The sequence below is a fragment of the Protopterus annectens genome, chromosome 6.part1 (genome assembly GCF_019279795.1).
Source record: "Protopterus annectens isolate FY-2018-M chromosome 6.part1, PAN1.0, whole genome shotgun sequence".
Classification (NCBI taxonomy): Eukaryota; Metazoa; Chordata; order Ceratodontiformes; family Protopteridae; genus Protopterus; species Protopterus annectens.
This window is the reverse complement of record NC_056738.1, coordinates 282,928,483-282,955,982: the sequence shown is the minus strand read 5'-3', so window position 1 is coordinate 282,955,982 and position 27,500 is coordinate 282,928,483. Positions and strand designations below refer to the sequence as shown.

General features: G+C 37.6%; 1 protein-coding gene across 2 annotated transcripts in view; it reads left to right on the top strand.

Annotated features, from left to right (window-relative positions):
- Window positions 1-27,500, top strand: part of ERBB4 (erb-b2 receptor tyrosine kinase 4) — a 4,056,904-nt gene that overhangs the window by 1,709,354 nt on the left and 2,320,050 nt on the right. For both annotated transcript variants that reach the window (XM_044075709.1, XM_044075708.1), the window contains exon 3: window positions 12,158-12,344. In XM_044075709.1, the coding sequence (XP_043931644.1) occupies window positions 12,158-12,344 (187 nt within the window). The remainder of the gene's footprint in view (window positions 1-12,157; window positions 12,345-27,500) is intronic.

The window sequence follows — 27,500 nt, the reverse complement described above, 5'->3', positions numbered from 1 at the left end:
AAGCATTACCAGCATCCAAAAGCCAGAAAAGCTAAATAAACCCATTTTCCTCATTATCAGTGTAAGTCTGAAAATGAAAGGAAACGTACTAGAGAAGTCATAAGCAGTCAATGCCAATATATTCAAAATGGTAGGATACAGGAGTCAGCAGACAGGAGTGTAGCTAGGATTTTCAAATTTGTACTCACAGCTCTCAAACTGCTACCCCCCTCCCCAGCCAAGCTACGGCCATTATTGTAATTCACGGTCCGCTCTTTTAGTGTCGATGAAGAGGCATTCGCTGTAATGCCTCTTCAGTAATATAATATAGATTCACTCAAACTCGGTTCCTTGAATTGAAAATGAACCTGAAAGTCAGTTCTTTGAAAAATGCAGCATGGTAGTTGGGGTAGAGGATTCATGCTTTTGGTTTTCTGTAACTAAGGTACAGGTTGTGAGCTTGAGTAAATTACTAACTACCTGCTACCCCTAACTAGGGTGTTTCATTCACACACACACCCCTACCTACCTCTTAGTACAAGAAATATGGACAAAGCCTTAAATAAACAGGGACAGATATTAAATAATGCTCTCGTGAACGTAGAAAGTTGCTAGAATAACTGGATTTGTGCTAGTATGAGAAAGTTGCTAGAATAACAGGATTTGTGCTAGTATGAATTTTTCTAAAGGACATGAAGTCTGAAACTAAAATGTCTGTCATTATTTAGCAACTTCAGCCTTCAATGATTTTCTAGAAAATCACACAATTTATGAGGAACAGACAAAAAATATGGGGCAAAAATCTGGACATTCTGCAAAATTTGGACAGTTGAGAGGTATGCTACCTACCACACACACACACACACACACACACACACACACACACACACACACACACACACACACACACACATATATACCTCTCAACCTCTTAGAGCAACAAACCCATAAATAAAACTGAGGCAAAGGCCCAAAAATAAGGACATTTTTTTTAATATTGCTCTTATAAACTTAGAAAGATAATAGAATAGTAGTAGGTCTTGCATTAGTACGAATTTTCTGAAAGGTATGAAATCTGAAGCTCAAATGTCTGCCATTATTTTCTAACTTCAGTCTTTAATGATTTGCCACTAATTTGCCAGAAAACCACAATTTTATGAAAAACTGACCAAAAATGTGATGCAAAAATATAAAATTGCCAGACAATACAGCTGGGAACCTGTCAAAGAAGGGACACCATTTTAATATGAGCACAGTTAACTTAGAGCAGCTGACAAAATTAGAGAATCTACATGCATTTCTGAAATAAAAGTAATGTACAACTCTGATCATTACAGTTATTTATAAAAGTAAACCCTCCACGTTTTCTTCCAAAATTGCTATTTTGCGGTGGGATTATTAGGGGGAGAGCAACATTTTGAGCCAAAATTGGGGACAGTTGAGAGATTTAGAGATTCCTAATTCTATAAAGCGATTTATTTGCACATACCTCTCAACCTCTTAATGCAGGAAATCTGGACAAGACCAAATATATTGGGGGAACATACAAACAGTACTAAAAATTGATCTTGTATAAACTTAAGACAGTTGATAGAATAACAGATCTTGCTTTAGCATGCATTTTTCTGAAGATTATGACGTCTGAAACTTGACGTCAGTCATTATTTAGTGACTTCATTCTTAAATGATTTGCCAGAAATGTTTTATTTTGCATTTTACAGCACGAACACCAATAAATATCTGCTAAACAAAGCAATGCAGTCTCACAATGAAACTAGACATAGCATTAAAACTTCTCTGCCCTTGAAACTCACATTCATTGAAACAGCATTGAAACCCACATTCAAAGAAAATACATATTGCCAGTGGCAGATAAAGATTAACTTTGGGCTGTTTTCAAATCATAGGCACCTTGCACATGAAACATACATGTACTCTTTGATACACCTTCCTGATTGTATTAAATTATATTCCTTTTACAATACAGTATAGTTAGACAGCGTTTTAAATTTATTGTTTTGAACATTTTTCCAGTAAACAATGAAACAAAATGCATGCACCAATAATGACAAAACAGCCCAATTCAGAACATTTCCATCATAAAAATCTACTCAAACATCTACAGTCCACCAGTATCAGTAAATATGTACAATCTCTGAACTAGTAAAAGCCATCTACATAATTCTACATTAAAGAAATCTGTAACTAATGAAGAGGCTGCTGCTAGCAAACAACTTTACATTTCATGGTTTCATCTACAAATAAAGTGCCTGTTGCCCTTGAGGTATAAATTGCCTATGTTGCATTAAAAAAATGATACACTAGTAATATTGCAATAGGGAATGGATGGCAAACTGATAACAGGTTCATAGTTTCTACTAGATATCTTCGCCAAAACAAACTACAGCATCCACCTCCCCTTTACAACACAGTACAGTAATGCATCTACCTACAGTGTGAGAAGAACCCATAGCCTTCTGCATCAAACGCAAGTACACTACCTGTTGTGCTATTAACAGTACAAGCAAACTCAGCATAAGCAGCACTAAACTTTAGCTCCCCTGCAGCTCTCAGCTCCTTGTAAAATATACTCAACACTCAGCTGTATCTCTTAACTTTGCAGCACAAGAAATCTGGAAAAAGACAACATTTATTGGGGGGGGCACATTTTAAACATTGCTTGTATAATTTTGGAAAGTTGCTAGAATAAAATGCTGTGTTATCACCATGCATGTCTTGAACCCAGAACCATATGAATTACAGTCACTGCAACATACCACTACGCTAAATCAGCAGTTTGAAACATAGGAAGACCAAAACTTAATGGCTATCATTTAGATAGCTCTCAACCTCTTAGCACAAACAAACTGGACAAACAAAGCCAATAATGAGGGAATACAAAGTCAGTTCTCACTTCACACCTTAGCACAAAAAACCTGGACACACAACAAAAACAATAATGAGGGAAATACTTCAGTTCTCACTTCTCACCATAGCTCACAACTGTTAGAAAAAAAAATCTAACCAAAGTTCAGAAATGGTGGTGGTTAGGGACTTTAGGCTCTTCTTACCCTGAAGCAAAGGAGCAGGGTTTGAACCTGAACACCTATAGCCAGCAGGTGTATTATGTGGGGGCATTTCACACACACACACTGGATATCTACATGACCTGAAGCAGTGCCTAGAAGTTGTATTATTTTAAGTCCCTGATATGCCACATTTGGAGCAGGCAGTGTAGCTCTGCATCATTTACTACAATAACTTTAATTAAATAAAAACAGTCTACAGCAAGGTTAAAATATTACCACAAGGCAGTAAAGTAAATCAGAAATGAAAAAAAAATGCCAGAGAACTCCGAAAATGGTACTTTTCAAAGACCTGGGGGCAGAATTAGTTATCAGAAAACTGGCATACAGCAGAATCAAAAATCACACTTGTAAAGTTGCATCCTGTTTATAAACTGTCTTTCTTTAGAAGAAATATCTATTCAATATTAATTTTACTGGTTTATATTATTTCTTTAAGCAATGTTTTTGCTAGATGTGGAAAACAATGCATGTGTGCTGTGGGATTTTCTCAAGGTTGTATGAAGGTTTTCTCTTTGTATATGTGGGAATAAAAAAAGATCACAGTTCACTAGAACCTGTTCTTAAATCCTTTGCATAACCATCTGCAGTGTTGTTACCACTTTGTACTCACGTATACTCAGCCACACATAGAGAACCAATCCCTCTCTGACACACACACACACACACACACACACACACACACACACACACACACACACACACACACACACACACACACACACACACCTATACATTCAAGCTATGCACATTTCCTTACACACACAGCAATACATTCAAGCTATGCACATTGTCTTACCTGAATCCGTTCATCACAATGATAACACACACACGGCAATACATTCAAGCTATGCACATTTCCTTACCTGAATCCGTTCACCACAATGATAATCCATCTATTTGCGATTGCTTTGTAGTTTGCACGCACCTTACCTGAATCCACAACGATAATCCATTTGCGATTGCTTTGCACACACACTCACTAATCCATTCGCGATTCCATGCGGCAGTACATTTAAACTATGCGCATTTCCCGTGGCAATTCAAGCGATGCAGATTTCCCGCTCACAGCCAGTCAGCCGGACATGACGTGAGCTCAATTCCGACTGGCTGGTATGGTATGTAGCCATGCTTAAAGGAGCCAATGCTTTTTTTTTAAAAAGAAAAATATGTAATTTTTTTTAATTAAAAAAGCTACCCCCTCTTCTATAGAAGTTGTACTGAAATCAGTACAGTGTGTATGCCTCCCGACGTCCCTGTCAGGAGATGCAGACATACCAGTGTGGAGGCAGTATTCCTAAACATTGTGCACCATGGAGGATAGCAAGAACACTGAACAAATGTATAGGAAAGCCCAGAATAGTCCAGGAGCACTGAAGCACAAAGGAGTATCCCTGTGTGTAGTATACTCCAGGAGCAGTGAAGCACAAAGGAGTATCCCTGTGTATAGTATACTCCAGATGCAGTGAAGCACAGTGGAGTATCCCTGTGTGTAGTATACTCTAGGAGCAGTGAAGCACAGTGGAGTATCCCTGTGTTTAGTATACTCCAGCAGTAGTGAAGCACAGTGGAGTATCCCTGTGTGTAGTATACTCCAGGAGCAGTAAAGCACAGTGGAGTATCCCTGTGTGTAGTATACTCCAGCAGCAGTGAAGCACAGTGGAGTATCCCTGTGTGTAGTACACTCCAGGAGCAGTGAAGCACAGTGGAGTATCCCTGTGTGTAGTATACTCCAGGAGCAGTGATATATATCCTGGTACAGGATATTGATTCAGAGCTGTGACACATTTTGACTAGCACCTGCACATAGCTGCTAAGCAAACAAACAGCAAGACCATATAGATTGCGATGTACACACACACATGCGCGCACGTGCACACACACACACACACACACACACACACACACACACACACACACACACACACACACACATATATATATATGAGTCTACTACTAAATTTTGAACTTTCAAAATGTCAACTTTTTTATGGTCAAGACCATATGATTGAAGTTTTGAAACGTCAAAACTTAAATTAAAAAACAAAACAATCTTTTTAATAATTTCTGCAGGGGGGGCAAGCTCCGCTGCACCCCCACATCCCCTGATAATTAAATATACCAACAACGAGATCGCACTACAGCAAGGAAAATAGTAAATATACTGTTCTGTGCTGTACGGTGGTCTCCATTTAGTCGACATTTTGTAACTTCGAAATTTAAAAGTAGATGTGTGTGTGTGTGTGTGTGTGTGTGTGTGTGTGTGTGTGTGTGTGTGTGTGTGTGTGTGTGTGTGTGTGTGTGTGTATATATATATATATATATATATATATATATATATATATATATATATATATATATATATACACATTAGGCAGCTGGGCTAGTGTTCAGGCCATCACTCTATAAGGCTGCAGTATGAATTGCCAAGTACGGTTGTGACAATTTACTATAGGAAGAAAAAACTTACAGAGCCATAACTTTTGTATCCTTTTGGCCCAAACCCACAGAACTTCCACAGAATCCCTAGCACAGGGGCACCAGTATGCTAATGTGTACCTGTACTCCTGGCACTCTGACTGGGTGTTCCTGAGAACTACCACGATTCATGACTATGAACTACAGTAGTCGTTGGTGGTATAATAATAATAGAGGACATATGCATCTCTGCCCTCTATGCATGAATACTATGGCCTATCTTTTTATCGTATGGGCAATAGTCACAAAAGGTTTTATGCCATTTTCTATACAGATAACACATACACACATTGTAGTGATATCAATATCTAACAAATGTAGTTAAAACAAAAATGTCTTAATAAGTCACACAAAACTGATTCTTCTCCAAACAATATTCCGAGTAAGAAATAGCACAGTGAAAGCAAACCATTATAGCGTATATATCCCAAACCCCTCTGGTTTACTTCTCACATTCCAATTCTATCTTTCTAGGTATTTCTGTAATTCTTCTGTGGACAATCATAGATGAGTCCTTTCAACGGGCAGGCATCTTAAGATTGGGGGGAATAAATATTGTAGCAAATTCTTAGAACTGAGCAATAAGGACCCTATGTGGAGCAGTGGTTGAAGGGTAGAGACAGTTGCGTAGGATGGATAGAACTATAGAGTGATTATGTGCATCCATATGATTCTCATCATTTATTGGATGTGTAGTACTGGGATGATGCAGAGAGAAGTTTCAAACCAATGACATTGCAGGCAGTTGAAAAAACACTACAAAATGTGCAGCCATCGAAAACAAAGAAGGATCAGTTTCACTGAATGGTCATGACTGACAGTCCACACTGTTTACAATGCAAACTGCATTTAACTACACATGTAAACCCCTTCTAACACAGCACCGCAGTAAAAAATATAATTAAAGACAGAAGAAAAGGAGTTGTGTGCCTGAGAAGAAGCCTTAAGATATTATGTTTGTAGGTTACTAGGCACATACTACCACACAATGAAGCAGGGAATACAGTTAACAGTTGGGGAAAGAATTCAGTGACAATGAAAGTAAGAGATGCAAAATATGTAAAGATGGAGTGGTGATATTTTGTCAACTGCAAGAGGTAAACCTTTCAGAAGGGTTGGGAGGGTGGCCTAATGGTTAAGGTGTTTGCCTTACAAACACAAGGTACAGGGTTTGAGTCTCACAAGGGATAAAATGGCTCACAAGGGCAGTTAGCCTAGTACTAATCTATGAACCTATGAACCTAAGAACTAAACATGGACATCTGCTGGACACTGCCACAGGAAACATAGCAATGACAATCACATAGATTCAAGCAAAAGTCATCAAAGAGCCCCAACCAGCCCCATAGATCATTCCTACTACATTGGGTTTGGGCACAGAAGTTAGATAAGCTATACTTTTGAGCCATTTCATTTAAAGAATAATTACCAGAAAATGGAAAGCCTACAGCAGTGAATGTCTAAATATTGCAAAACAAATCCTAGATATAATGTTATGATCATTTTGTTTTTTATTTATTTGACATTTGTTTACTGGGATAGTCAGATTGGAAGCAGGTGCCCTTTTTCAGCGGAGGACTGGAGAGAAAAGCTCCAAAAATGTACAATAGTAAACATATTAACAATACTAACAATATTTAGTACTGAAAGTTCAATTAACAGAGTCTGAAAAGTAAAATAGGACAGTTAGTACATACAGTTAATATCCTAGTAATGAAGATTAGACCGTGTTGTGCAGGTAATAAAGTAAGTAAATAACATAACACAAAAATCTAGACAGTGCTGTAGGGAGCTGAATTTTGTAGTAACACAAGTTAAACAGTGGAGTAGAAAACTGTGAATAGGCACTGGAGGTCAAATGAGTAGTAGGCATAGTGCTGGAGTGTCAGAGAGGGAAGGAAAGAGACTTTGTAAGTACAATATTTACAGTAAGCAATTATGGTCGACAATGGTAATTTTCTAGGAAATGTATGTAGTTTAGCAATACTGAGAAAATATTTAAAAGCAAGGAATCCTAGGTGGAACAGCACTCTTATGGAGAAGAGGGCATTTTAGGTGGGTCATTACAGTTGCATAGCCAGTTGGTGAGAAGGTAAGATTTAAGGCGCTGTTTGAAAGTAAAAGTTTTGCTTTGTAGTTTAATGTCAGCAGGCAGGGAATTCCAGATGTTGGCCACTACGTTAGGGAAGAGGGAATCCCCAGAGGTGTTTTTGCATGGAATTTTCTCTGTTAGGGCTTTATTGTTTGAGGGTAGTTGTCTACTGGAATTGTAGAAATTAGTCCAGAGAGGTCAGGGTTTTTTTGGGGTAGTACAGTATTTGATGGGCTAGGCTAAGTTGGTGGTATTGTACTAGTGTGGGAAGTTCAAGCCAGTGTAAACTTAGTAGGGACTGGCGGTGGTGGGAGTGTGTTTTGGTGTTGGCAGCGAATTTTGCAATTCTGTTGTAACATGTGGAAAGTTTATTGAGGTCGGTCTTATTTAGATTTGTTAGTACTGGGGAAGCATAGAGTAATGTAGATAAAGTAGGCTTTGTCCCTACTGAATGGTGCACTGCTACAGTCATCCCTCTCCACAAAGGTGGAGCAACTACAGACACTGGGGACTATCGCCCCATTAGCCTGATGAGTCTGATATGCAAAGCTATGGAACACATCATCATGGACCTAATAAACAAGGATATAGGGAATCTCCAAACTCTGGATCCCACACAGTTTAGTTTTGTGAAGGGTAGATCATGCCTGCTCAACTTGGTCGACTTCTTTAAGTCATTCACCAGAGCTGCGGATGAAGGCAAGGTGGTTCATACAGTCTACTTGATCTGGCCAAGGCCTTTGATACCATTCCCCACTCAGGAATTATAGAAAATCTCACTAAGCTAGCATCAACCCCTATATCACTGGGTGGGTTACAAACTGGCTCACAGATAGAACCTACAGTGTGAAAGTAGCTGACTCCAAGTCTGACTGCCGGTCAGTCACAAATGGAGTCCCACAGGGTTCGGTCCTGGGTCGTTTCCTGTTTGGTATCTACTTCTCTGAAGTCCAGGCCAGCACAAAGCGTCTCTGGCTGACAAAGTTCGCAGATGATTGCAAGTTGGGAGCTATTATTAACTCTCCAAGTGATGTTGACATCCTACAGAAAGGCCTCACTGGGACCAACAACTGGTGTCAGAAAAATGGTCTTAAGCTCAATGCCAAAAAATGTGTCATCATTCCCTTTGGGAATTACCACATCAATGGTAGTCCACTGAACACAGAAGGCATTATAAGAGATGTAGGAACACAGGTTGACAGCAACCTCTCTTTTGACCACCACATTGCCACTGTGGTCAGAAAGTCCTTCTGTGTGGCACATCTCATTACTAAGGGTTTTGCATCCAGGAAGAAAGAGGTCATTGTCTGGCTGTGGGTGTTTTTAGTTGGCGCCGCCAGGTATTCCAAGCCTTATCCCTTTCTTTGAGTAAAGACCTAGTGGAATTCTGTAGCCAGGGGGCTGGGTTACTACAACTGCAGCACACTGGTTATAAAATGGAATGAAATGCAGATACAGACAGTAATACAACAATATAACAGCCATAGTGCTGACATCTGCTAAAAGCATCCATTACTTCAGGAATTACAAGTACTGGCTAACATATAGTATAGTTAATATGAAATCATATGTGCACCATCAGATATGTGTATAGTCCATGGCATTGTTAATTTAACAGAGTATACACGTCATATACTATGGAATCTTATGATAGAAAATCGTGTAGGCTGAATATGCAACTGTCCTGTGACTATGTCCTTCCTGCCTTGGAGAGAACAAATGCATCATCTACCTGGAGAAACTTCCTCTCTTCCCACATTAAATGCTCTCTATTTAATGATGGGTCACTCTACTTACAACCTTTCCATTCTGTCCCATTATGTGTCACCTTATCTGTATTTGCACTAAATTTCTGACCAGTAACACTGACATTCCTACTTTTGCATAATTTAACCCCCTATATGAAGACACATGCCAACAGAAACTCCCTACAGCATACACAGAGTTACTGACATTCCTGAAGCAGAGTTATCTCCTAAGTCATCCTTAAAATGTGGGAGTGGGGTATTACCAAGCTACCGTTCACAAATGTTTCCCATGTCATTCCCGTCAGCACATGTCCTCAACCTGAATAATAGGTTGTGTAGCATTAATGCTTCTGTGCAGTGCTTGGAAGATATGTATCCATACAACAGCAATACAGGCAATTCAGGTAGAAAAGACAAGGCATATACAGTACAGGAGTCGCTGCTGTGCTATACTATGTGGTACAGATCCTGAAAAAAGTGCAACTTGATGCTAGAGAGTGAGAGAAAGAGAGAGAGCTGTTTGCATGCTGTACAGCAGCAGCATGAGAAAAACTGTTTCATATTGAAGTTTCAATGGGCATTTAGACACAATTTCTGATAATAAGCACATGGAGCACTTAGCACACATTCTTCACCTATTTAAGGAAAATGAATGCTGACCACATCCCTCCGCACTGCTTTTTCACACATAGCTCCCCATACTGTACTATACTGTGCTTCATAAGTGTTACACCAGCCGTTCACTTACAAACCATATGAGCAGTAACAAAACAGTCCACAGACAGGTCCCATTAACTACTACCACTAATATGCTGCTTTTGATTGTTATACTATCCTTGATTTATAACCTTAACTGTCCCAGGTGAAAATTAAGAATATTGTGAATGTACATTATGGGAAATAGATCATGTTTCTGCAAAGGTGTGTGTGTGTGTGTGTGTGTGTGTGTGTGTGTGTGTGTGTGTGTGTGTGTGTGTGCGTGTGTGTGTGTGTGTGTGTGTGTGTGTGTGTGTGTGTGTGTGTGTGTGTGTGTGTGTGTGTGTGTGTGTGTGCATGTGTGTGTGTGCGTGTGTGTGCATGTCTGTGCGTGTGGGTGTGTGGGTGTGTGGGTGTGTGTGCGTGTGTGCGTGTGCGTGTGTGTGTGTGTGTGTGTGTGTGTGTGTGTGCACAGTCTTGCTTCGTATACCAGTCACCCATTACATCTTGCTTCCTTATAGGATCTTCTTTGCACATTAATAGCTTTATGTCCTTCTCTTCATTTAAAAAAAAAAAAAATGGCCCGCCAACATTATGAAATATGTATTCCTGTTTGCATTCTTTATAGTGAAACAGGCTTCTACTTGCCTTAATTATGCCATTCTTTCAAATGTGTGCTTCTTTAGGTCCGCCTTCTCAAGCTTTACTGAATGACTGAGGTTCCCTATTGATATTCATTCCCAGCTGTTTGGTGACGATTACCCCAGACTGTATTAATCTGTTGACCACGTAAGCCCACTGGACACAGCTGCACCTTTTCAGGGGCAACCCTGGAACACTGTCTGGTGAAGCGACTTGCTCAGAATCACATGGTAGGCAAATGGCGGTGGAAGGAATTAAATTTATATCCTTGACTACAGGAAGTAACTAAGTAAAACTGCAGAGTCTTAACATCTGTACTATCTCCTGGATGCTTCTGCTCCATCTTTTAAACAGGAGATTTACACTGTTGGATATAACAATTACGTCCTTTCTGTTAAATCGTAGTTTCTATGTACTTACTGGAGATTTCCTCCAAGTGTACCCCTGAATATTGCACCTGATTTGATAGCCGTGGCATACAGTTTGAATATGCAGCCTGCTTATTCATTTATATCAGATGCAATATGATGAAATTGGCTACCCCTACATTACAGACCATTAATATCCCATTTTTAGACATCTCCTGCTCTCTGTATTTTGTCTTTGTATCAGTTCTCCATTTGATTACCAAATTAGCTTAATCTGCAATTATTTTTGCTTCTGTGTTGCACAATATCAAATGATTTGCAGATATCCAGACATACTAAAATCATTGCCTTCCCTTTGCTTACTGCTTTGTGTTATAGTCAAAGGACTGTATCAAAATGAACTGGCAGGGCCTTTTTTTAAGGAAATCATTGTGCTGTATATCTGCCAGATCACTTATGTTCAGAAAGGTGACCTGTTTATCAACAGACTGCCTTCTGTCACATTTTAAAAAGTCTATGTGTAATTATACTTTTACTGGTTTACAGTATAGGCTGATCCACTGAGAATTTCAATGCAAATCCTACATCATGTTGCTGACCTCTGCCTGACTACATGACTCCCCTTACTAGTCATTTATTGCTAAATGAAATTACTCTTCGGCTAATTTGGTGTTATGCCATAACTGGCCACTGTAGATAGTGATTGCTGCCACCAGCTGTATTATCCTAGTCCTATGCCTTAAATGCTGAGGATGAATAGTTTGTCTAGCTCCTTTCCTGCTTTGCTTATACTGCTGCTGTTTAAACTTTTTCCATGTGACCATCCTCATTATGAGATGCAATATGTTGGTAAAATGTAAGATTTTCTTTAAATCATGTAGATTGCTACACTCCTAACAAATAGGCGTGGTTAATATTATAGCTAAACAGGAAGTAGTGTGGCTTCATCTTTTTGTGTATAATGTGTAAGGCTGAGTAAGTAATTTGTTCTAAAATGCATTACATTGATTGGTATGTCTCCATGGTATCTTTCAACTAATTAATGCTAAATCGTTGATTTTTTTTCAGTCAATAAAGGAAGTGACTGGCTATGTCCTGGTTGCACTAAATCAGTTTGACAGACTTCCACTGGAAAACCTACGGATCATCCGAGGAACTAAATTGTATGAAGACCGTTATGCACTGGCAATATTTCTTAATTACAGGAAAGATGGCCACTACGGACTCAAGGAACTTGGCCTGAAGAACCTCACAGGTAAGCCACCTAAATCATCAACTGGTCACTGGACATCTGTACTAAAACAGTCTGTGCTCCTTCTCAAGTTAACATGTACCGCAACTTCACTAGTTCATTTATTTGACAGAGTAATGCATGCTGTCTCTCACTGTGTCAGGCCAATATATATTTTATTTCACTATATAATGTGCCATGCACTGCTGGTTTTGGGAAATGCTTCTTTTTTCTGTTGTAATATGAAGTATTCCTCTTTTGTTTGACACATGGGCTTATGATGCACACTTTGTAAAGCTTTACAGAGTCATGTTGTAAAACAATCACTATTTCAGTGCAACTGTTCATAACTGTGGAAACAATTGTATTTTTATTTTTCATGGCAAAGCTATTGGAAAATCAAATCATTTTGGTACCACTGACAGTAACCAATTACATTCTGCTAACTGCTTCTTAGAAGAGAAAATGTTGCTGCTATTACTTGCTTCTGAGATTGATAAAAATATTGTACAATAACTGTGTCTATTGCATGTAATTCACACCATAATTGTTGTCTGTAGTACCATACATAAAAAATGTACACTTATTTGTTTCTGGTATTTTACATTTCTTTTAGTCTAGCACGTGGGCAGATGCCATCATTTTTAATAAATACTACTAGTACTCAGTTTCTCTAATCACAGTTTTCCAAATTTGCTACAGACAGCTTTCTTTCTTCTTTCCTTTATGTTTGCTCTGCTTAATAAAATGTAGTTATTTATTTATTTATTTTACATTTGTTTATATTAGTCCGACTGGATGCATGTCTATTTTCAGCGGAGGCCCGTGGAGAAAAGCTCCACATAGACAAACTTACATAGATTACACATAAGTTAGCAAACAATTATAAAAACAACGTGATTATAATACAATGGCTTAGTAGTGTTCCATAGCAGGAACTCAGAATTCTCATGGACAGACACAATTAAAAGTAAGAGACATCAGATTGGAAGCAGAGCTTGGTGATGTAGTTACAAGTTATGATAATTACAGAATATGCTTTCAGTTTATAACTTAATCAGGGTTGTTACATGGGCATAGCTAATTCACTTTGAGATACTGTTTGAGGTTTTTTTTTTAAGAGACTTTTGAAGGCTTGTAGGGTTATATAGTTTGGCAATGAATTCCAGGTTTTGCCAATGAAGCTGACAAACAGGGATTCACCAGCAGAGTTATTAGCTTTGTGGGTTTGGACCAGTAGTTTATCGGCTGATCGTAGGGATCTCAGGTTGCTAATAATATTTTTAAGTGAGGGGGGTATCCTCAGGGTGGTACAAAATTTTGTGTGCTACTAAGAGTTGATTGAATTGAATTAAGCTGGGCAGTTCTAACCACTCTAGTTGTTTACGGTTCTGGCAGGGGTGGATTCTATAGGTGGAGCCAGTGGCGAATCTGGCAATATGATTGTAGCTATAGGACAGCTTACCTAGTTCGGATTTGTTGAGGTTTGAGAGTATAGGTGAGGCATATAGAAGAGTAGAGAGTAGGTATGTTTGGGCAATTGCAGTCCTAGTCAGTGGGGTTAAAAATGTCTTGTTTCTATACAGTGATCCAAGCTTCTTATTGATGGTCTGTATGATTTTGTTGACCTGTAGGTCAAATTTGAGATTATTGTCTATGATAACCCCTAGCAGTTTGGTGTGATGATCTGGGGAAATAGTTGTACCATTGTTAGATGTGACACAGAATGAAAGTGTGGTAGATCAACCAGTGGGGGAGAAGAGTAGAAGTTTAGTTTTATTGGGGTTCAGAAGTAGGCGTTGGTTGGTGAGCCAGTTCTCGATAGTGTTAAATGTATTTTGGGTTAAGGTTTGCAGTTCGGATGGGGAGGTGGCTGAGCAGATCAGAGTGGAATCATCTGCATATTGAATGCAGGTAGCTTTAGGGATAGCAGTATGAAGGTTGTTGATAAAAATTGAGAAGAGTAGTGGACCTAGTATGGGCCCTTGAGGGACACCAAGTGACACCAAGTGTGAGAGGTAGCTGGCATGGAAAATGTTCCACTGATACCACTAAGCTGCAGAATATCAAACAGACATTCAACTAAAATCACTGCAGAGTGGAAAGAATTATTATTTATAACCTTTGACTGTGAGTTTTCTGTAACTATGACAGATGGATTTGTAGCATGTCCCCATATTGCTGTTGCATTTATGGGAAGTGCTAATCCATAACATAAGGATTTCCTGGTTCTTTAATAATTGGAGTGGAATGCCAGTTGTACTTAACTACAGATAATGAACATGAAGTGCCTAAGACATGTGGCTGGATGCACACTGTGGGACAGATGAAGAAATGGCAATTGCACTTAAGGCAATAATACCAGCCAGTTATTTTTGACTTTCTTCTCAGTATTAAAGCTTTTGATACTGTCTCACACTCTAAACTACTAACTAAGCTGATCTCAACCTCTCCTCCTCTGCTATTTTCTGGTTCACTGGTTACCTTTCCAATAGGCTACAGTCAGATGGCATTCCTCCTGCTCCCCTTTCTTACCTATCCAGACTGGTGTCCCCCAGCACTCTACTTTGGGACTTCTTCTTTTTAACATCTTCACAAACAACCTCCACTCTTCCTGTACCACCTCCTCCATGATAAATCTCTGATGATATCTCTCACCTCCACTCTATCACTCAAAACACATTTCATGTCAAAAAATGAATAACAGATAACCAACTAATCCTCACCCACCCCCCAAAAAAAAGTAAACTCCTCTTCTTCATCCCCAAATCTCTCTTCCACTATAAAACCACCTTTACCATTTCATCACATGACAGCAACCTTATTAAAACCGAATCACACACTAAACTTCTAGGTATCATAATTGATGACCTATTAAAATTTGACCTGCATATTCAACATTGTACAAAAATAACAAATAAAAAATGGGTCTTCTTTATAGAAATAAAAAATCCCTAGCTGCTAAGTCCAAACCTTCTGTGGTACAGGTATTCCTCCTGCCCTGTCTTCTCTATGACTCTCCTATAGTCGCACTTCTACAATCTACCTTATTAACCAAACTGTAACAAACTGATAACACCATAGCTTGATTTGCCATTAACCAACCTAACAAATCTCACAATTGCCTTGCTTTAAAACAACTTAAATGGCTCAGATTCCTCCAACTCCTCCTCCTTTCCCGGCTTCAATTCACTCATACTCTACTAAACTAACCCTCAGCATGTCTCTCCCTCTCCTCTCTCATAACCCTCTATACACTTTCTTCATCTCTACACAGCTCTTATCAACACCTTCTTAATATTCATAAAACTAACAAAAACATTGGTAAACATCTTTACAAAAGCACAGTGTCTCAAGCCTGTTAACAATATGCCCCCAAATATCTGAAACATTACTTGTACAAACCACTTCAAAATAGAGCTTAAAAACTACCTTCTTAATTCCAGCTCCTGTCCATACCAGGATTCCACTTACCCCCCCCCCACCTCTCTTTACACTAAAGCTTACAGTTTTTTTTCTTAAGTTTACTGATGAAACACACTTAATTGCAATATGAATAGCGAAGTGCTGCTCTTTTGGTACTTATACTCCTTGTAAATATATTGTTACACATACTATTGGTAAATAGTAATACTATTCATGTTTTTATTACCTGTCAGACTCTGTTTCTTGCAATATTAGGAAATGTTTATATGTAGCTAAGACTTATCTTTCTCCAAACCTACATCTGTTTTCACTCTGTCATTTTTTGCCTGTATATATTTTTTTCATGCAAATTTGTTACTGTCAATTTGTTCAAGGATATTACTTTCTAATTTTCTATTTTTCAGTTGTATTCACGTATACCTCTTTGGGCGGCCATGGTGGCGCAGCAGTTAGCATTGTTGACTCACAACAAGAGGTTCTCTGGTTCGATCCTTGGCTGGGGTGCCTTCTGTGTGGAGTCAGCATGTCCTTTCTGTGGTCATGTGGATTTCCTCCCCCATCCCAAAGACATGCTGTAGGTGGATTGGACACTCTAAATTGGCCCTAGGCATGAGTGCGTGTGCCTTCCATGGAAGGTTGGGTGCTGGGCTGGCAACTCAACACCGTAAAACTCCACTGCCAATCATGAGCGGACAGGTGATCCGCTGTGGTGACCCCTAACCAGAAAAAGCTGGAAGAAGAAGATTCACGTATACCTCTTGTTTATTGTTCTGGAACTTTTCTCCTCGGGTCTCCACTGAAAATGGGCCTCTGGCTCAGCTGGACTAACACAGTTAACAAATGACAAATAAATAAATAAATAAAATAAAGTCTACTGAGCTTACATGTAACATTTTTTTTTTTGCCAAAAAAGCAATTACTAGAAAATGGAACTCAAAGTCTAAACCAACTTTTACTAGAAGTAGTGAATATGGTAACAGAGATAAAGCAACTGGAATTAGGTTCTTTAGAAAAGGGAAGGAGCAAACTACATAGGAAAAATGGAAATTGTATGAACATTATATGTAGAGGAGGAGTAAGGTTTAAAAGAAGGCAAGAAGGCAGGATTTGAATGAGGTATGTAATACTTAATTGGCAATGACTGGATATATTATAAGTGATATATAAGGTTTTCAACTACAGTTGTCTCAACGGGGTCTGTAATGTATAATATTTGCAAATAAAATTGTATTACTGTGATTTGTTTTTCATTTATACAGATGTAAGATTGCCTGTGTGATATATGATAATTTAATAAAGAACATTTTAATTACATTTTAACACAGTGAAATACAGGTACAGGAAAAAACAAACAATGGATGGTGCAGTGGTGCAGCAGTAGCATTGTTGCCTCATAGCTAGAGGTTCTCCAGTTCAATTCTCAGCTGGAGTATGTTCTGTGTGGAGTCTGCATGTCCTTCCTGCGTTCATGTGAGTTTGCTCTGGGTGCTTCGATTTCCTGTGACGTTTCAAAGATGTGCGTCTGGAACATTTCTCCCCAGGCCTCCACTGAAAATTGTCTTCATTCCAAATCGACTTTCCCGATAAGCAAATGTTAAATAAATAAAATAAAAGGAAACATGTGAAGCTCTGAATCCTAAAGATGAAGAGACATTTCTGACAAATGAGCAAACTGCAGGAGGACTTAACTGCCTTCATTTGAGTTCCTTTTTTCTGGTTTCTGGTACATATACTTTTTTGTGATGAATTGAAATGTCCTGACCATTTAAGTGCATAGTGGTGTTTCCTCCCATTTGTTTATGCATCAACAATTAATTTAAACTGTGCAATATTATTATCAGTATAATTACAGAATTAATGGTAAACAAATTAATGTACAAAAATAAACCTAAGTGCCATTTTTTTTAGTTACAAATGGAATAAATCAGAAAAATCTGACAACTGACTTTAAAAGAGAAAAGTAATGGAGCAGGTTAACAGCTTCAAGTTTTTGGGTTGGGTGGTTAAGGAGAAGAGAAGTGCAAAAGTAGAGTTCAAAACTAGAATCAGAGTGGCTGCAGCCAACTGCCACAGAGTATCATCAAGAGTTGTGGGTGGCAGAAGAATGTCAATGGAGCTGAAGAGTAAGGTGTCCAAAATAATGACGTGACCAGTAGTACTGTATGGTACAGAAATCTGAGAAACGAAGGCACAGTAGTTGAGGAAGCTACATGTAATGAACATGAAGTGCTTGAGACATGTAGTGGGATTCAAAATGTGGGACAGATGAAGAAATAAAGATATCACACCAGAAGACCAAGTACCTCCAGTTACAGAGAAGGTCAAAGAGAACAGATTATGGTGGTTTGGGCATGTATGCAGGAAAGCACAAGACAATCTGTTGAAGATTTGGGACATACAGAAAAAAGGAAAGAGAAAATAAGGTCATCCAGCAAAGCGATGGATGGATTGTCTGAGATAAGACCTGTGACAATTAGGCATAACCGTTGAAAAAGCTGTGAAACTGGCATTGAACTGAGAGAGAGGTGGTGACAGCTGAAGTAACATCTCAGCTCTTTTTAGAAAATAGGGAAATAGGTGCTGCTGCTGATGTTTTTGGTTTATATTATTTTCCATGGAACTTAATCCCTTGGATATGTTTAGAAACAATTCTGTTCTACTTCTTAATTACAAAGAACATTATTGCTGTAAGTCATCCAGCAGTGGTTCTTGTTGGCCTCACACATTCAAATGATGTACCCAAGCATGTTAATTTGAAGTTAGAACAGACATTTCACCCTATTACATCCAGTTATGACCACAAATGCAGAACGCTTACAGCCTCTGTGTCTTGAGACGCCAAACTCCACGAATTGAGCCACAGCAGAACAAAACCAAGTCTTCACAAAGAAATGAAATCCACTAATTTATTAGCACAAAGAACCAGCTGGTTGAGTGCTTTCACTCGCTGAAATGCAAGCTTCATCAGAACACAGATAAAAGGACCGTTAGCATTTAAATAACTTAATTGGCACCAAAAGCACAACACTTAAAGGAACCAACATCTAACACTACAAATAATGGACAAAAATTAATGTAAACCGCATTGTGTGTTATAATAAATCAAATTATCACAATAACTATAAAAATAACTAAATACTGAATTATTAACACAAAAATACACAATTTGGTATGCTTATATTATAACATTCTGAATAAATCTGCTTATATAAAAAGTCACTAAATAACTCACAATATAAAATACTATCAAACACATCCATTAGATGCTAATGGAACTAATAAAACTAATACAATTCAAGCCATATACAAAAAAGGCTTTATTGTAATAACATTGTTTAATCCTGGTGGTGTAGAAGCAACAGTGTATAATTGCCACCGTATTTCTTTATATGACAGCGTTCATTTACAATCACCATCCCTAGGGTCCATTGGAACGCTGTCTAATATGGCAAATTTAAAATTATGTCTGTCCCCCCTTTTTTTAATGTGCCTATATAAAGCATTTTTGTCATCTTTAGTTCTAATGCTGTACAAATGTGCGTAAATACACCATTTAAACTTCCTTTCTGTCTTTACAAATAGTCAATAATAGTCAGACAATAGCCACTGGCTACCTTAACATTAAACAAGACAGTATGTAGGAAGGTGAACTTGAAATATAGTTAAAGTTAAAAGAAAGACTCTGAAGTTAAGTTGTATTGTATGTAAGTCAGCTAAAATCATCTTCCTCTGTAACCGATGAAATGAGACAGTTCAATCTACGTTATATTGTTCTTCATTCTAATCTCTTTTTATGACTTAGCATTCACTTGCATTTATTTTAGAAGTGCCTGTAAACAGGTCATTAGTTTATTATAGAGGCATATAATCTGTGTTTATGAGACAAAAGCTTTAACCATTATACCAAGCCCACTCACAAATATTTTCTCGAACTCATACGTTTATAGGTTCTTGGATTAGTACTAGGCTAACTGCCACAGTGGGTCATTTCAAACCTAGCCAGTTACCCCATGAGAGAATCAAACCTTGCACCTCATGTCTGTAAGGTTAGCAGTATAACCATTATGCCAAACATATGTTTGTGCTTATTTAAAATATATTTAGGAAGAGTGTGAAAAGTAAGTGAATATTATGAGAATTAAAACTCAACTGCTCACAAAGTACACAAACGCAAAAGTCTCTACCTTTAAAATGAAAAAAAAAAATGGCAGAAAATATTATAAGATACCTACAGTCTAAGCAATACTAACAAAAAAAAAACACTCAAGATTAATGCAAGCTAAAATAGTAATGAGCTTAATATGGGAAAATATGATAGCAAAGAATAAAATTTTACCATACCCAACATGACTTCGTGGACCATTGATTTAATTATTGTTATATTTCCTGAAGGAAAGAACATCAAAACAGCTTTACTGTGCCTCCAGAACCTTAGTTAATTTCATATATAAATCCAGGACCGCTGCACTGCTGAGAGGAAAGAAACCCCCTGCAGCAATGTCTTTGGATAAACCACATTTCTGTTGAATTCCATGAAAATTAGATTTGAACAAGTAGTTTATGGTTAATAAAACTACCCTCACAGTAATGAGCAACTTTTGTCAAGTAACTAAAGCTAAACTACTTGTCATCGACTACCAGAAAAGGAATGGGACCGGAATTCTGATGTACAATTTTGATTTTACGTAGACCTGCTTTCTTTACTTGGGGGATGGAAATGGCAAATTTAAAAATGAGAAGAAGAAGAAAAAAAAAACACAGGAAACTTAAGGTCAGGAAAGTTATTTTCAAAGGCAAGGGAAACAATATTATCCAATATATATGAAGAATGAGACAAAAAAGATTACTGAGGCAGAAATAATATTTTGGATCGAGGTAACTAAATGAAGCTAGCCAAAATTTTAATTCTTTACAGATATTAACTTTGCTTTCCACTGAAAGCTCTTTAAAATAAGTTTATTGTCAGTGCATTGACATTAAATCTGTGGCAGTGATTTGAGATGATTATTTAACAATAATGAAATATATGATGTACCTAGATCTTTCAGTGTATGTGCACACTGAATCATTGAATCTAGCGTCGACTGGATTCACAGTACCAGCAAATTTGTCATTAGGTGATTTACACTATATTTAAATGCAGATAACAAAGAACAGTAAAAGTGCTGCAACAGAACTGGCATCTGCTCTTTACTAAGTGAAGAAGTATTTCTTGTCACTTAGATGGTGTAGGTCTGTACTAAAGCTTGGCATTTAGAATCATTTAAATATAAGGTTGACTGCTCCTTTAGCTGACTAGGCAGAACATTTGTTTCAGGGCAGGAAAGCAGAGTTCAAATTCTACTGTGCACCTTTCCTTTGCTCTGCATGGGATCATTACAGAGGGAAGCCTGCCATACCTGTTGCTATGGGTAACCATGGCAAAGCATGCATAACTCAAGAGATTGGTTAGAAAGATAACAAAAGAACAGGCCTGCATTAATGTCAAAGGACTTTGGATATTTCCACTTCTCAACTTCAGAATCTGGTTATTATCATAAATATGTTATGTGTACAATATATTCTTCTTGCAAGATAGTCACCATAGTGTGTAATCTGATATACGAGTTTCCATAACCCTGTGTTGTTATTAGCCAGAAAATATTCACAGTGCATAACTATGTGTTGAGCATTATACAACAAAAGCACAGAATGAGTTTGGGCATTCACGTCCAGCTCTGCTTGCAGTAATTTCTTATAAATTAATTGTGTATGTTACTTGAGTTGACAGCTGCTTCAGGAGTTTTTGAGCAGTTGCTCTCCGAAAACCTTTAATTAAAGATGGTAATTTCAAGTCCTAGCCAAATTAATAGTCTTCCCACAGAGCTGTGAAGGTAAACAGCACTGGAATGAAATAATGTACTACTCACATCCAAAATAGTTCTGTGTAGTACCTGCTTTTAGCTGCCTTTATTCTTGAAGTAAGGACTTAGACCTCCAAGGAGATTTTACTTATATACAGACAAAAAGCCACTACTGCATAGACTTTAAAATACCAAGAACCTTGAAGATGAGACAGACGTTACGCCTGGAAGTCTACCTAAATATTGCGTTTTCATTTTACCCTCAATTTTATGCAATATCTATATCTGTATCTCTATATATCTAAATATGCGTGTGTGTGTGTGTGTGTGTGTGTGTGTGTGTGTGTGTGTGTGTGTGTGTGTGTGTATGTGTATATATATATATATATATATATATATATATATATAGAGAGAGAGAGAGAGAGAGACAGGTAAGCTCAAGCATTTAGCCAGAAGCAAACTTCAGAGGTATTTTGAAGGGCATGAGCACAGAGCATTGCAAAAATTCGTTTTGTCAGTTATAATTTTTTAAGGTCTGGCAGTTTTGCACTGTGGATTGAAGGTAAGAGAGGCCAATGAACTTCATTCTGCAGTCCTATGCTTGATTCCCTGATAATCCATTTGCCTAGTGTGTGTTCTGAGTAAATTATGGTGAAGCAGAAGTAATGGTGAGAATGTAAAGAACCCACTCTCACTGAAGAGAAAATGTAATAAAGAGAAGTAATAACAATGACAGAAATAGCAAAAAAGGGATGAAATAATACAGGAAATGAATGACAGTATTATCACTAGGCAAAGAGAAAGAAAGGGGAAGACAAGAGGATAGAATCAGGCATGGAAAGGCACTTGGAAGAGCAATTTAAATGGAAATATAATAGATGCTATACATACATTGTGGAAAAGAAAATCTGATGAAGAGAGTGATTATGCTCTGTAAATATCGGAGTATGGGATAAGATGGCAAGCAAGCACAGGCCCTCAATAAATCTGTCACATCTGTCTTTACCACAGAAAAAGGATGAAGGATGCTATTTTTGAAAGTCCAAGGATAGAAAAGGGCACATACGATTAGATGAAACCAAAAAAAAAAATGATGGAGGCGAGCTAAACCTAAAACAGAATAACCAGGTGTGATTTTACTCCAGCAGTTAAAAGTACTTTAAAAATCTGGCCACTGTTTTGGAGAACATACTGAGGAGGAATGTATAACTCACCAGTACTGACTGCACTAAGGATATCTCTGATGAAAACAAGAGGACTACACTAATTCTGATTTGCATGGTAGAAAGTAAAAAATAATTTGGAAATTATAGGCTTATCCAAGCAAGTAGCCTGGCTTGTTCCATAGATGGCACAGAATGCTGTTCACTTTGTACAACGGGATGTGTAGCAATTTAAATGGAAAATGTCCTGTTTAGTTTATATATTTTTTCTTTTTTTTTGAATGTCTTGAGGAGTAAATGGGTTTCTAATGTCACATTGTGTGTGTGTGTGTGTGTGTGTGTGTGTGTGTGTGTGTGTGTGTGTGTGTGTGTGTGTGTGTGTGTGTGTGTGTGTGTGTGTGAGTGTGTTAAAATATGTTGTCAATAAACTTTCTAGAGTAGGAGAATTCGCATAAAAAATAAAAAATGCTATTCAGAAAGACATTTCCAGAAAGACATTTCCAGCTAATATTTCAAAATGAAAACACAATGCATGCACTAAAATAAAGAATAAGCCCTCCTCCCAAAAAACAAGTGTGCATAAATCAGACTCCCATGGCAGAACTCACATTTAATACCAATAACAATCTACCTAAACTAGTGAAAACACTGCCAGTTAATCAACATTTGTTTTATGATTGATTTTACCTGTTTATTCACACATTATGCAAAGCTTTTAAGTGTACCACTATATTTTCTTTGATTTCATTGCAATAAAGTAACAACAAGAAATCTGACGTATTTACAGAATTAAAGAAGAAAATCACTCCTTGGACAATCTATTCATAAAAGTCGGAGAAGCTATGCAGAAGACCATTTGAAACACTGCTTATACAAATAACATAACTGATATATCCCCTTAAAATTAACATGAAATCATAATTCTGGTATAAAATAGACAATATAGACAAAGGTGAAGTATGTTCCACTGTAATTAGGGAACTTGATTTCATGTACAGCTCCTAAACATGTTTCCAAAAATTGCAATGTAAAATATTTGTTGTAGACCATGAAAAATTTTACCAACCACAATTCAAAAAGTTTCTCAAAATACAATAACACACACACACACACACATATATATACATATATATATATATATATATATATATATATATATATATATATATATATATATATACACACACATGCACGCACACACACACACACACACACACACACACACACACACACACACACACACACACACACACACACACACACACACACACACACACACACACACACACATTCACTGTATTTTCTATTTCACTGCCCTTACAGCATGTGTTACAATAGCTTGAAAGTAAACCAGCCATAAAATCAGAACACTGCCTTAGCAAAATTAGTGTATCCATAACCATTGTCAACTACAGTCCCAAAAATATCCACAGCATTTTTTTTGGTTTGAAGTGTTTCAATGAAAAATTGACCAGATATGGATATCATCAACAGCTGTGATAGAGTGACAATTGCTGGATGGGGGAGTATTCCATTTCCCCAGCTACTGTTCAGTCTCAGAGCTAGTATATATAATTAACAGAGAATGTGGAAGGTGCAGCCGCCCTGCAAAAAACAAATTATATTTTGCTTCTTTCTTTTTTTTTTTATCCTTTACGGAGAAGATTTTACTCATGCAATGCACAGTTGACTGTTGGCATTTCTGTTGTTGAGATCAGATGTTATTCGGGGATTTGTGCCTGAGCCTTTGTTGATTAATATCACTTTTGCCCCTATTACATATGCTGGTCATTGCTGGTTCGTTAGGTGTACCGAAAACTGTAAAATCAGCTTTTTTGGCTAATAATGAAGATGATGTCACTAATATCATTAGGTACTTACTATGCTTAGGTAAGTGCGCTAGTACAGCTGGTCTCCTGTTTAGTGAGAAAACGTCTAGTGTCATGTATATTGGTAAACAAAAAAATTAAAGAGACCTATTACATTGTTTACATGTGATTTATTGAAAATGAGTATAAGGATCTTAGTGTACTGACAGATTGCTCTTTTTGTTTTGAAAATCGTGCAAGATTCAGCTGTAAGAAGACTTTGAGACAGGCGGGTTTGTTTCTCAAAAACTTTACATTAAGAGAGGTTATGATCTTAGCTAGTTTACATAAGGTGTGTGTCAAGACACCCTTTGGAAAACAATATAGTGTTCTGCACTCGTAATAATCAACACCTTAATTATATAGAATCAGTACAATGTAAATTTACAAAGCAAATATCTGATATTAAGCAGTTATGCTAAAATATATGTGTGATACAGCAGATCTTATACCCGTCACTACAGATATAGCAGGGGTTGACTTTTAATTGCTTGTAAACATCATAACTTAAAGTTCTGTTTAGAGTTATGTAATAAAATGAATTGAACTTGTTATACAACACATAGGCTGGCACAATTAAGGAATAAATTACCTGAATATATTAGAGGTGTGAGTAGTCTAGTAAAATTTAAGAAGTCTTTGGATAATTGGGCTGGAGCTATGCTGTTGTTCAACAATTACTGAGATAGTGTTTCTTGAAAGCCATAATGCTTGAACACTTTATCTAACTTATGAACTTATGTTGAAACACAAAATGTTGATAACTTATTTAATGCATGCGGGACAAGCCCCCAGCACCCAATGCTAATTATATATACCAATTCCAGCAGGATTGCACAACAGAGAGAAAGAGCAAATTCCATTTTCAAGATTTTGTATTTCAAACATTTAAATGTATACATACATATCTATATATAGATAGATATAGATATATAAATATGGTTCTCCTGCATTTTACTGAACGTTTATCTGATAAATGCAGGGGTATGATGTAATGTCAATGGTATGTATGGATAAACAGTGGATTTGCCGATGGTATGGAATGCCAATACAGATAAGTGGGGTGGGGAGCGAGACTGTGTGTGTGAGTATATGTGAGTTACAGTTAGGGTAGAGGATGGGTGAATGATGGGTGTTGCGTGTTTGTGTGCATGTTTTAGGGTAAGGGTTAGGTTGTGGGGCAGTTGTAGTGTTGCTTGTGTGTGCTTGTGAATGTTTGTGTGTCTGAGTCTGCCTTGTATAGTGACAGTGTTACAGAAGGTTTTAATGATGGTAAGGTGTAGTGTTAGGGTTATGGTAAGGGACAGAGTTGGGGTTAGGGTTAGCACCCATTACTAAGATGATGCCAAAGGGCTGTGTTGATTTTGTATCTTCTCCCTACTTTCTTGTGGGTTTCCTTACATCATTCTGATTTCCTCTCATCTGCAAAAACATGATTATCTTTGCTTGCAATCTTAACTGTTTGCCTAGTGACTTGTGATATGCCTGGAAAAGATCTGCATGTGTCAATTCATTTTCACAGTTTAACAGATAATTACATAACTGAAAGTAATTATTTCAGAAATAGTTGTATGTGGGGGGGTATGTGAGAAATGCCATTTCTATGAAAAGCATGCTTGAGTATGAAGGGTACTTGTAGAAAAGTGTATGTGTGTTGTATCTTTAAGAAGTGTTTCAAGTTTGGCACATGCATATAAAACGGGATTTCATAGGGAAAAAATTCACTTGGCTGTTATCGCGATCTGCCATTTTCTCCACTGTGCAGAGATCTCGGAGTTGATATATTTAGTTAGTTGGGGTGTGCGGGTACAGCTCCCACATTTGGGGGGGGAGGTGAAGCCCACCACTCGATTAGGGTTTGAACGTTTTTTTTTTTTTTTGTCTGGCCAAGAAAATGTTTTCCTTATGAAAAAAATTGCTGCCGTTTGCACTTTACAGCTTTTGCTGTTTAGGTTTCGAGGTTTAGGTATTCGATTACCTAAACCTTTGATTATCTAATATAGACCACTTAAAAAGCAAGCATGTGCTAGCTTCAGTGCCATTTTGAGACTGCAGCCAGAGAGTGACCATGTATGAGTGTAATAGCTAGTTTGTTTATAAGTTTATCTAAGTTAAAGTTATTAAGCCTCAGTCCTGATGTGTTTGTCCATAATAAAACAGCTTGAACAGAACCCTCAGACTCGTCTGTTTTATCTTGATTGGATGAGTGACAGCACTTAACTTACAAAGGGATTGTATTTAGTTAATTTAATTTATTTATTTAAAGTTTGTTAACCAAAGTACAACACTGATCAAACTAGACAACAGAAGAAACTGTAACTATAAATGAATATCAATGCAACAGTGAAAATGTTAAGACCAAGCATGCAGAACAATGTAAGTAAGAATACTATGTAGCATTAATTAACATGACGACAAGTTGATATGATGCAAAATGTCAGTCAGTAAAATCAGTACTGTCATAACATCACGTAGCATGTTACCGTGGAGAAAATACAAGAAACAAAGTATTTGCAGTAATTGCTGCACATGGGATGTGAAGGAGGATACGCCATGAGTCAAATGAGTGGGAAGAAGATAAAGAAGGGAGAGAGAAAAGAGATGAAGGTAACAAAAAAAAAAAAAGAAGTAGTGTTGAGAGGAGAGACAACAGGAAAGTCTGCAGCTATCTTCTCGGTTCAGGAGATCCACGCAGAACTGAAGGAGTTTGAAAACATGTTTAATGGTAAGCCAGAGTGTGTCTGCATGATGAAACACCATACAGACACAGGATCTTAGTAGCACATCAGATAGGCCCCTTATAGTATACCTAAGTGCCTAAGTGAGTTAAGCAGACCCTGAGAGAGGAATTACAATTGATGTTGGATAGAGGGTCAGTCT